Source organism: Acomys minous, assembly GCF_964271855.1.
Source record: "Acomys minous genome assembly, chromosome: 6".
Classification (NCBI taxonomy): Eukaryota; Metazoa; Chordata; class Mammalia; order Rodentia; family Muridae; genus Acomys; species Acomys minous.
The window spans coordinates 92,231,214-92,243,467 of record NC_140487.1 but is presented as its reverse complement, the minus strand read 5'-3'; the positions used below and the strand labels follow the sequence as shown (position 1 = coordinate 92,243,467).

Here is a 12,254-nt window from a genome sequence, read left to right as displayed (position 1 = left end):
TCTATGCTCTCCCTTCCTACTTTCTTGGAATCCCTCTCTTTCTATGTCGGCAGCCTCAGCCATGGCATTTAGGTCACGAGGCTTTAAAAAGGCCACAAAACTTGCCTTGAGCTTGGCAACACCTCTTCCCCCATCTCTTTTATTATGTCAAACTATTTCCATATAAAAGCAATGTGGTTGGATGTGGAGGCTAAACTTAGTCATCAGTTCTTAATGTTGACAAGTAAGGACTTCGAGATCTCTTTCTGATTCTGTCCCTGCCACCTTTTCTTTTGTAGGATCCTTTATTTTGAGAAGATACTTGAGTGGGTCTTTGGGGGCTTGGAGCATCACAAGGTCAGTGTTTTGCATCTTTAGGTTTGCAGCTTCCTCAGCTACAGGAGAGAGCTGGTGCTAAAGACCATTAGGCTCTGGGTAATCTCACACCTGCATCCTGGGCCTGTTCTGGAGGGGCACCCTGCTCTCTCACTGGCCTCCCTCAGTGGTTGTGCTCTCTGGAGGCCCCTTGGAGTCTGAGGAACCATGGAGCTAGAGAGCTTGATGTGGCTACCTTTCTGTTGTCAGCTAGGGCCTCTTAGCACAGAATGCACTGGCCAGAGTGAGGGAGGGGAGAGGTGCTGAGGGGACACTTCCTTGCACAGGTTCTCATAGCTACTGGGCTCACACCAGGCCCCTTGCAGATGTCCTGCAAGAGAGAGAGAGTGGTACTTCCGTCTCCATGTATTAGCATAGGTTCCTCCAGGAGGCCCCTGTAGATTCCCTGTGAGATCCCCCTGTCTCCTACACCTGTGCCAGAATCCTAGACAGCCTAAAATCCAAGACACTTCAAGTCACAGCCAGCTTCTCCTGTCTAAGTGAGTACACTGTGGTCATAAGAGGGGAGAATACAGGTGTTAGCCTACACTGGGCCATAGCAGAGCCAGTGTGAGTCCAGAGCTCTTCCCGCGTACCTCCATGGCTTTAGTGAGCTATCTTTACAGGGCCTACATCCATGTCTGAGCCCTTCCCATGAGCCTCCCTTTGATGGAGATTCAGAAGAGGGAAGAATAGCCTGGATAAACACAGCCCTGGATCTTGCCTCAACATACATAGAGCTGAATGAGGCCAGGGGAGGACACAGAGATCGACAGTGGCCAGCTCCATCACAATGTCTGATGTCTACAAGGAGTCTTGTGAAATGAACTGGCTGTTTGCCCTGAAGGATATGGGTAAATGCCAAAGAAAGAGAAGGCAAAGCAGTAGACTGATGAGCATATTTATACCCTACCATCTTGCTTGTTTGAGACAAGGTCTTACTACATATTCCTGGCTGGCCTTGAACTCACTAGGTAGACCAGGCTGGCCTCAGAGATCTGCCTGACTTTATGTTCAGAGGGATTGGATTATGGGTGTACCTCATCACACCCAGCTGTAAGCTATCTCTTAATTCTCATGGAGCACAGGTGGAGTCCACTAATTCAAGTGGCAAGAAGTAAATAGTTATTGTCAATCACTGAGCAAAAGCTGTATAACACAGAATGCACACACAATACCCTGGCCCCAATGTAGCCATTGTAGAGACAGCCACAGAGAAAAGCAGGAAAGATGAGGAGGAGCAGAAAAGGAATAGAGACTCCAAGAAACCCTGTGTAGACATCCTTAGTTTCTTTTGCAGGAGAGGAAAGATCCCCAGAAACATTTAGCTCATGTCCTGTGTTGTCATGGTGATGCACTAAGTTCATTGTAATGGTGCTGCTGCTGCTGCTGCTGCTGCTGCTGGTGATGATGATGATGATGTTGATGATGATGATGATTCTAGCTGCCATTTTGGATCCCCACTATATGTCAAGTTACTTAAATGTCACTCATCCTTACAACTATTCTACAACATAGATACTTTAAATTCACCAAATAGTTACTGCCATCCTTTCCATTAATGGAAGAGAAAACCAAACCCTTGAGAAAGTACCAGATAAGGTAACATGACATATGGTCCAGTTGGATTTGGAGTCAGAACTGTGGGCCGTCAAAGTCCATCTGCCCCACTCATGACGCCACAGGGCCCTTATGATTAGCCTTGGTTTGAAGGTGGGTGGGTTCAGGCTGGGATAGGCACTGGAGGATTGTTTTGGGTTCTCATATGTCCACCTGGCACTTGAAGGGGCCATGAAAGTTACCCTGGTGCTAGCTCTGCTACTGGGTACCATGTGGCTTTCATGTACTCTTTTGGACCTTAGCTTTTCCCTTGATAACAGAGGTTGGGGCCAAACCTGCTCCGAAGGCGAAGAAACAGATCTTGTCCTGGTTCTCCTGCAGCAGCGCCATCACCCTTCTCCCCATGCGCTCATTCCTTTTGTAGATGAGCTCCTGGCGGAAGTAGCTGTCAATCTCCTGGGCTGTCACCTGCTCATGAGGTGGGAGGGTAGTGTTGATGAAATTGGGTAGCTGCAATGGTAAGACAGAAGCCACCTTTAGGTCTTGATAGAGCAGGGCGCATGTCAGATACACAGTCCAGGTAGGGCTGGCAACTTACTCGCCTTTCTGAAGTCCTATGGCAGGTGCTGTGTTTCCTGTGTCTTATCAACCCTCAAGTATGAACAATTGTTCCAGTTATACATGTGAAGCAAGCCTGAGAGGGAAAGATCCTGAGATAATGTGCAATCATAGCCAGGGCACGGCAAAGCTAGCTATATGGCCTGGTGGTAAGATTCCCACCCAGGCCTGCCTGGTATTTCTCTAGAGGTTGGGCCCCTTCTTGGATCCTTTTGTCCTTTCTTCATCCCTGAGGCCTGCACGACCTGGACAAGGAACCCAGGTCAACGAGAGGGTATAGATGACAGGTATGACAAGAAGGCCATAGAGCGTGGGGTTAGAGTGACTTGCGCTTTGGATTCAGTCCTGATGCTGGGTATACTGAACAGGCTACTCCACTTCGCTGAGCCCTGGCTCTGTTTGTAGTAAGGACTGTTGTGATGGGAGGGACTAAAAGAGATGATGGGTGCTGCTGTGGCTGCACTTGGCCCTTTGCTCTATGGAGAGGAGCAGCGCAGAACATGCGGTTTTTCCCATGTCTGAGCCACCGCCTGCCCATCTGGCCTCAAACTTCCAGATCTTTGTCTGTTCTTGAAAACTATTCCAGGATCACAGATCCTTCCAGGCTGATGCTTGTTGGGTAACCGGCCAAGGACAAAGTTACGTCATTCCAAGTTCCCAGGGCCTGCTTACAAGGAAGATGCCTATCAGGGGTCAAACCTTGAATATTAGATTGCACTGTCCCTTCTGGGTTGCTGTGTTCTTATCATTTCATTAGTCCGGCCTGGATGGTAGGTCTAGACATTCTAGCACTATATCCTCCAACATGTGCATGGGACTGCTGGGGGAAACTAAGGCAGTGGATCAAAGCACGCTCTTTCCTCCCAATTCACCCATGGCATAATATCTTACAAGCTCTTGCCCATAGAACATATTCTGTTCCTCCTTGCCACCTACTCAAACACAAATCACAAAATACTAGTCTTGACTGAAAGATGAGGGGAGATTGTCCTTAAAGATACCAACTTCCTAGAGATCTTAGTCCCTCAGAAGAGCCAATGATTATGGCTTTTTTTTACCCAAGCACGTGATGGCTTTTTTTTTTTAAACAACCACTGTTCAGTTGTTGTCAACATCCTTTCTGAGACAGGCAGGGGAGTCAACAGAAACTGAACCTTAAAGGCCACTGAGGAGGGCAGGATGTCTGCCTCTAGGATGCTGGCCAAGGACCAGTAGGAGACATGGGAGGTAGGAGCACCTGCACCATCGGGCTCCTTTGTTGGAGACTTGAGTAGCGCACAGTGCTACAACGTACGCAGCAGCCCTATCATGCCTAGGCCAGTCCCAGAGCTGGCAGCCAGAGCCTGCTTGCTTGGCAGAGAGACAAATGAAGGAATGGAGTTCTGACTGGCAGCCTTGACGAACTAGGTCACACTTGGCTTGATGCAGTTACAGGAGACGCTAGAGACTTTTGAGTCAGGGAAGAGAAGAGAGAAGCCGTGACTAGAAGGACTACTTCTGGAGACACACCTCTCAAAGGCTTCTCTCCATGTATAGGGTGTGAGAGAGGATAGGAGGCCAAGCTTTATGACAAATTAGTGTTTGTTTCACCAGGGAACAGGAGGATGGATCAGCAGGGTTAACAGCATCTGAGGAAGAGTGTTGGTGACCACAGGTCTTGGGGTCACACAGCCAGTGCAGCTTGGGTCGCGCCTCTCTTTCCCTGCCTGTTGCTCTCTAGGTTATGTGGTCTCTCTGAGCCTCACATTCCTCCTTGTTTACAGGGCGACAAACATGGCTGATTGCACAGACCCAATGAGACCAGCTTTGGAAGGTGCCAGGCACTGTGGAAAACACTGAGCTGTTCACTTCACCTTGCACTGTTACCTTCCTGTATGAGGTCACAGGTTACCAGTGAAGGGTACAGAGAACCTACAGGGATGACAGATGGCCGTTCGAACCATCAGAGAGATGTGAAGGTAGAGAGGTCTGATTCATGGGACCTGTGAGCAGGCAGCCTTCCTCTCCGTCCTGCTTCCTGCTCACAAGGCGTACCTGCATAAGGATTCCACAGGGGACTGAAACTATGGACAAGGACAAGAAAAAGAGTCAAACCTCACAACCAGGAAGAAGTAGGGCTGGATGTTCAGCTTCCCTTGGGCTTCCCGGCCACTGTCTAGTACTCTCTGTGTGTTTCATGCTGAGGGCTTTGGCCCCATGCCAAGGATGGGGCCTGGGTTTGGGCCAGGGCTGGAGGAGAAGCAAATTAATGATGTCATTAGACTTGTCTGGGGCCTTAAATCTCCCATGACAAGTTTAAGCGCAGGGCATATGATAACATTTTTGAAGAGATCGTGAAATGTTCCTAGAGCCCAGGAGAGATTGGTGTGTGATGGGGTGACAAGGAGATGGGCTAGGCAAGGCTGTGGTAAGGTCCTGGAGAGAGAGAGTCAGTGTAGGTTCCCCTGACCTGTGGCTAGAGACGGCCAGGTGCCCAGGTCTGTTGGTGCTACCCAACTGCCTACTTCCCTGTACCCATCTACCCAGTAGATGCCCACTGAAAGCTTTCCTAGGTATTGCTCTCTGTCAGGCTAGGGGACACCCCAGAACCCTTTTCTGTCTCCCATGAGATTCTCAGCCCAGGAGAGGAGCCAGCTACTCTTTTAAGACCACTATGGGACTACATAGTTGGAGAGGGCAGGGAGGGGCTCTGAAGTGTGACTGTGTGGTCTGGTTCATCCGGGTCAGCCTGGGGTTATGGATGGAGAAGATTGATATACTTTTGAAAATTATCTTGACCCTGGGTAATAATCTACTGTCTAGTGTTTCAATAGAACATCTATGTGACTACTGTGCCCCTCGGGCGGGGGGGTAGTGGTGGCTAGGGACCCCAGGCTTCCTAGAGAAAACTTCTGTGTGGCCCTCCCGTTATGGACATTAACAATGCCAGTGATCTTTCTGTGGGTGGGATAGTAGAGTTGGGGGAGGGGTTACGCAGTGGGGGACAAGGAACACTGGGCCTCGGGCACTGCACTTGTTCCATCCTGGCCTCCAAATGCTACGTTATCATCTTCCCCATTGCAGCCAGAGGCATCTTTCTGACTGCAGGGTTCCCCAGCTTACCCTCTCCAGGGCTCCCACTCTCTAGCAGCATCCCTACCCTAGGCTTGTTCTCTGCTGTGCAAACCATGCCCTCTGGAGACACTCGCCAGCCCCTCCTGTCAGCTGTTGTTCTCATCTGGGAAGCTCCACTGACACACTTAATTCTTACTTTATGATAGCCGTGAATCCTTCCTGACTGCACCAGGGTGAAAAGCCTTAAAGCCTCTAGATCCCCAGACCCTGAGACTGTTAAGGCCTCTCCCTGGCTGCAAATGTAACTCCACATGGCATGATGTGTAAGGGTAGGATTCAAGCCTTACGGCCCTGGCTTTTCTGAACCTTGATGCAGGTTTCCTGTGCACCCATATGCAGCCTGGACTGTGATTCAAATCTAGGTGGGCTACTTGCACTGCTAAGGGACATGGCTACTGCCATTAGAAACCAGCAGTGCTTCTGGGCACCAGGCTCAAAGGCAATCTGAACTGACCATCCCCTAAGCTCACGCCATGCCTCTCTTGCCCAGCTTAGAGTCAGCCACAGGCCTTGTCCTGTCCACCACTTCCTCCTCAGGCCAGCCACATCACTGCCAGCTATCCAACTTGCAACCAAGACCTCTTTGCTGTGGAACGTCCCCTCCCAAACCTTGCCCCTAGTGGATTCAGTGCGAAGCTCACCAGAAGTGGGGCCCTGGTGAGATTCCCGTCAGTTCACGGTGTCAGGCTCCTCTCCTCCCTCTTGCACCTCGAGACTAGAGTCCTCAGACCTGGAGCCTCCCACAAGTAAGGGCCAGGATCCGTCTACCATCCTTTAAGCTCCTCTAAGTACATGATGTACCTACAGTGTTGTGCATGACAGTCACTCACTGGCAAGCACTCTTGTGACAGGCGCCAAGTGGTCTCCAGAGCGGTGGGGACCAAGGGCTAAGCAGCTCATCCCTGCCCTCAGGGAGCCTGGGTCTGGGTTTGGGTGGCAAGCACAGACAGAACATTGTGGCCCCAGCCTGGCTGGCCTCCAACCAGAATTCTCCCTCCTGCTCCTCCTCTGGGTCTCTGGCTCACTTGCACAGAATGCTCACTGCTGGAACGCTCCTCCCTGTCCGCAGCCAATGTAGGCTCTTCTGTGGCCTCTTACTTTGCAGGAATCTTTCCTTATTGCCCCAGCCCCAGCTGCAGGCCACATATAAATGAACAACGGGCTGTATGTAGCTGCACTTCTGTCCCCAGGGCAAGGGTCTCTATATGAGACAATGATTTCCTGTGTCTCCCGGTCTCATTGTGAGAGGGAAGGGTCCCCTGAGAATTCTCCTCTCTGGCTCCCTACCATATCCCTTTGTGCACAGTGCCCCCTCCCATTTACAAACTATTTCATTTATTTAGCAACTATTTATAGAGTCCTATTTCATGCTGGGGACTGCTCTTGCCAGAGGGGATAAATGATTAATGACAGACCCAAATCCTGCCCTCATGGAGCTTGTGTTCCAGTGGGAAGGACCAGACAGTAAGTAGTCGCTAATGAAAGTATGTTGTGTTAGAGGGTTTTTTTGACCATGGGAGGAAAGTGAGGCATAATAAAGTAATGAGAGCTTTTTTTGGGGGGGGGGGTTTAGGCTACAGTTCAGACAGGGTGGATGGGGCTAGTCTTATGGAGCTGGTGATCTCTGAAGATGGAGAAGAGCACTCTGTGGTGACACCTGGGAGAAGCAGCTATGTTGAGGAAATGGCCAGTAATAGGCAGAAGTATATAGGTGGTTCTTGGGAGGACATGGTGGACTGTGCTTCTGGGGTACATACAGGAGATGGGGTGAGGGGCAGGGACAGAACAGGAGTAACACACAACTACTGCAGAGACTGGCTTTTAGCCTGAGAAAATGGAGACTGCAGCAAGAGCCCAGAACAGGGATGTATATGGCCTCCCAATCCAAGCTGTCTGAGTAGATGAGCATCCGATTTTGGCAACAGAGGAAACCCTGGGAGAAACTGTGTGGTGCCTGAGACAATCCTGGATTCCATCCTGGAGACTGGGAGGTTTCTCAGAGTAGGCTACACTGAACCACGATCAAGTTGGAGGGATCCGGGGCAGGAAGAGCCTGGACAAAGGCTCCGAGGTACTGAAAGGCAAGCTGTAAATTCCGCAGGCCTGGGGTGGGATGGGGCACAGACTGACAAAACCACCAGAGGGCACATCTTAGGGCACCTGGAATACTGGATGGAGCGTCTTGGAATTTGTTGGAGATCATCAAGGAGGCATGGTAAAGTCTGGGCAGGATCAAGCCAAATTCAAGTCTTTGGGGCCCTACGCAGGGTCTCGCTAGGCTGTCTGTAATCTTTGTTTTAGGATTTGAATCAAGGCAGAAGGTCCTGTGGTAGGCTCAAGGCCAAGCTCATAGTAACTAGGCTTTCCCTTCTGTGGGCCTTTTAGTTTAAGTTGCTGCGCTTGGTATTTTAACAATAAGCTGAACAGCCTTGCTCAAGCCTTATCTAAGCCCCACTTTCCCCTACTATTAAGGAGACAACAGTAGAGAGAAGCTGGCCTATGCCCACTATACAGTAGGCATATGATATATGCCAAGTGGGATCATGTGGGCCTAGCCAGGGCTTTGCAGCTGGTGATGCAGAGGCCATCAGGGCAGGAGGAAGAGGAGGGCCTCACCTGGGACGTGTCATGGTTGAAGATGACTGCATTGAGGTCCCCGCAGTTGTAATGTTTGATGAGGTCCTCTGTGGTGTAGGGTGCCTGCAGGCTCCCAGCTCGCACACTTTCATGCTGCAGCAGAGTCTGGTTCAGGGCAAACAGCACCTGGCCGAGGAAAGAGAAGGGCATCAGGGCTGGGCTCAAGGACGGGCTGGCTTCTGGAACCAGCCCTCCACCCTCTGAACTTTGGGGCAACAGATGTAAAATAGAAGGCATGTGATGCATCAGTAAACCATCAGAGTTTGGAGTCTGGAATCTTCTTCTTGACTCCCTTGTTCTCCTTTTCTCTAGTGTTCTAGGACAAGCAAAATCCATTTTATAATTAAGAGCACCCCCAAATGTGGTCAAGGCAAAGGACAAAAGGGAACAGAAGCCCAGTTCTATATCAAGGCACAGAAGGCTTCAGGAGCTTGGATCCCCAGCCTCCCAGGAATGCAGCAGATACACCCCCCCCACACCCCACTGTGGGCTTCTGGCTCTAGGGATGCAGTTTCTAGGCATCAGGGCCACTTGGAGTCCTATACTGAAATCTCCCTCCCACTGGAATCAAAATGACCCCCAGGCTCCCAGGCACTTTGTAAGCAGCCTATGGCATTTGAAGGTCATGGCTCCCATAAAGCATAGGGGTCTTATACACAAATCCTGGGACACTATCTGCTCAGTCTCCCCATTTTTTATCTTGTTTGTTTGAGACAGGTTCTTATTTATGTAGCCTCAGCTGCCTCGAGCTCACAGTCTTTGTGTGATTCCCAACATTGGGATTATAGGCACACCCCACCTATACCTGGCCAACAACCCCAGTATTGGATGGAGAAACTGGAACCCAGGGCATGGAAGCCACATTTACCCACATGACTGGAGCTGGAGTCTGTATCACAATCTCTGTGCTATGTCAGACTCTTTTGGCCAACCAAGGGGCTTTGTTGATCTCTCCCATTCTGGACCTGCTTCAGCCAATGGGAAAGTGCCATAAGTATAAGCAAGAAGGCCTGAAAAGCACATGGGTACTATGGTTGTTCCCCCCTCCCCCATGTGCTCTTTGTTTTTGACGCTGCCCTGCTAGAGGGTGAGAAACACACAGCAAGACTGACACAGCCAGTGGCACTCAGACCAGTGGACAAATAGCCAACTTCCAGACCTGTGAGACCAGCAAGACCAGTGGAGCCTGCCAGAACTGGTTCTGGCTGCCTGAGCTAATCTCAGTGACGGATGACTGATAGACCGCCCTTCTTTGCACCAGTGTGTGTGTGCATATTAGCTTTCCATCGTGTTTAACTGCTCGCCTCACAGCAGGTTTAGTTTCCTGGGGACAGCAAATGCATTTTCCTGGCTCTTAAGAATCTGCAGCTCTTAGCACTGTGCCTGGGGAAGAGGGTACTGTGGTCTCTCTATTTCTCCTTAGTACCTGGGAACCTGCTGTTTCCTTCATAGTTCAAAGGTGCTTTATAAACCCTTAAGAAAAACATTGAGAAGGCTGGCAGACATTCCCACAAAGGTATATTATAATCTGAATCAAAAGCTTTAAAAATAGATGTACAGGGCCAGGCCAACACGGTGACATAGGCATTAAAGCTACACTTGTGTCCTTCCGTGTTTGTTAATGGCAGGAGAACCGGATTGCACGAGCTGTAGCAACCCCCACTGCTCCTCTTAATGAGAGGGCTGGAGGTGAGGTCAGACCCCTCGCCCCAAGCCTGGGCCTTCTCCAGGCCCCTGGGCTTTGGCTGCCACCACTGAAATCAGATCTGCCGCCATCTGGTGCAGAGTGTCGATGGCAGCGTGGTGGCTGGGAATGAATTACAGGAGGCAGGGATGTTTTCTGCTGTGGACATTGCTAAGGGAAGGAGCACTTCCTCCCACAGGGTGCATGCCTCCGACGAAAGTGTCCGTGTCCAGCTGATCCATTCTCCTCCTCTGAGAGGCTAAGGCGGAGGGACTTCCTGTGGTCACACCTAGCTGCTGCACACACCTGCTCTGCTGCTGCTAAGATCTGCCCCACCAAGGCATCACCTGACCTGGGGTGAAGTCATCATCAGCCTGGGCGCCAGAAGACCTGGCTGGAGGGTAAATGTCTCCTCTGGACCCTGCTTGACTCATGAAGTCAGGTCTGCGATGACGCAGGCTTCATGAAGCCCGGAGGTATTCCAGGGGATTAAGTATATTGCAGGCTGCACGGTGTTAAGAACAGTCCTGGCATGAAATGTGTGCTGAGTATGTGTCTGTTAAATAAAACCTAGAAGGAAATAGGCCCTCACGTCTTCCTAGCTTGGTGCTGGAGACAGGTTCCCGAGAATGTACCTGGTGCCGAGGTTTCAAACTGCTTTTAGCTGTAGAATTCTTTCGCTGTTGTTATTGTTTTTGTCTTCCAAAGGAACCTCACTTGGAGTCTTTAATATGCAACAGATCAAAATGGAAAGGTCCTGGCTGATATAAAGGAGGCAGGGTGGATCTCAATACCTTCTTGCTGCAGGGATTTCGGTGGAGACACTGGAACCGAATTTAAGGACCCCTCCTGACCTCATTCTGTGCCCTCATAATGTAAAAGAAGAGAGGGGACAGCATTCCAGGCAGGTGGAACGGGGTGTTCATGAATCCAAATAGTGAGTCGGATGGAGGGGGCTCCACCCCAAGGGTCCTGACTCCCAGCCTTGGACCAAAACACCAATGATGCAGACCTCATTGTAAAACATGGGGCGTTTACTGCTGGAGTGTTGCAGACAGGAAGCCAACGCCAGGCCACCGGAGAGTTTGAGAGCTCCCTGCATGTCTCAGCTAGTCTGTGACATTAATTGTATCCTGGTGGGGCCAGGTACTTCCCACAGACTCCCCCTGAACTGACCACTTCAGAGGTACCTATCCTATGGAATTGAGTCAGCACTCTGCCTTTTTTTGTTTGTTTGTTTGCTGTTGAACTTCAGTGTCACCAACATCAGACACGCAGGAAACACTACAAAAGGAAGGATGTGGATCCCGAATTATGTGCTAACCACTTCCTGCTCTACACCTACTCTTTGTAATTCACAAAGGAGTCACCACCCATTCATGCTAGGACCCCTGGTTTTATTGAACACTTACTATGCATCACAAACTTCCCAAGTGGTTTCATTACTTAACCTTTACAGCAGCTCCAAGGTAATATCAGAAAGAAAATCTCACAGCAAAGAGACATTAAATACTTTCCCAGGGAGGGAACGGAGAGATGTGAGGTGGGCATTTAGCACATATCTTTTTAGCTAGTCATCACTCACGGGGGGGGGGGGGCCTCCCTCTGTTCTGTAGAGGAGACAGACAGCAGGAATGCAGAGACGGGCACAACAGAAGCAGGGGGAATGATAGGCCATACCGCTCGGAAAAGGTAGGGCTGAGGTAGAACCCAGATCTCTGCGTGCTACAAACATGAATTTAGGAATATGGCCTCTTTTGTGAGTAACCTTGGCACTTCCAACAAGCCCCCAGAAGCTATACAGCTACTTCCCCGCCCCCTCCCTCCCCCCTCCCTTCCTCTGCCCCTTCCTTCCTTCACCAAACATCGGCTTTCAGCAGCTTCTCAGCAGGGACTTGAGTTTGATGGAGAAATACGACTTGATTTCTGAGCACATGGAACTCATGGAGCAGGCAGACATAGACTGACCTTTCACGCCAGGGTGACAGAGGCACAAGTTTTAGAATAAAGTACCACCCTGACTCCTGACTCTCTCTTCGGCTCCCAGAATCCCCCAGGCCTCTGAGCATTCTCCTCCCAGCCTCCTTAGAACAACAAACCTTCCTCGCAAGGAGGCTCAGCGGCCCACACTAGGATAATGTTTATGATAAGGCTATGACATGGAATAACAAATACTGGGTGAAGAGTAGAAGGCCTTGCGGCCCCCCCCCCCCTCGCCACGGATGCCTGTGCGTGCGGAGTCCTGGCCACTCTAGTCACCAAGAAACCCTGTGCATCCTCTACTGCC

The 12,254-nt window shown here is 50.5% G+C and overlaps 1 protein-coding gene and 1 long non-coding RNA gene across 2 annotated transcripts in view; one reads left to right on the top strand and one right to left on the bottom strand.

Annotated features, from left to right (window-relative positions):
- The window catches only part of TRABD2B (TraB domain containing 2B), a 204,934-nt gene that overhangs the window by 26,357 nt on the left and 166,323 nt on the right, over positions 1 to 12,254 (bottom strand). Inside the window, exons 3-4 of the mRNA XM_084785988.1 lie at positions 8,263 to 8,409; positions 2,250 to 2,424 (exon numbers count right to left, since the gene is read on the bottom strand). Coding sequence (XP_084642114.1) covers positions 2,250 to 2,424; positions 8,263 to 8,409 — 322 coding nt within the window. The remainder of the gene's footprint in view (positions 1 to 2,249; positions 2,425 to 8,262; positions 8,410 to 12,254) is intronic.
- The window catches only part of LOC311599897, a 59,626-nt gene that overhangs the window by 42,383 nt on the left and 4,989 nt on the right, over positions 1 to 12,254 (top strand). The window lies entirely within an intron of this gene.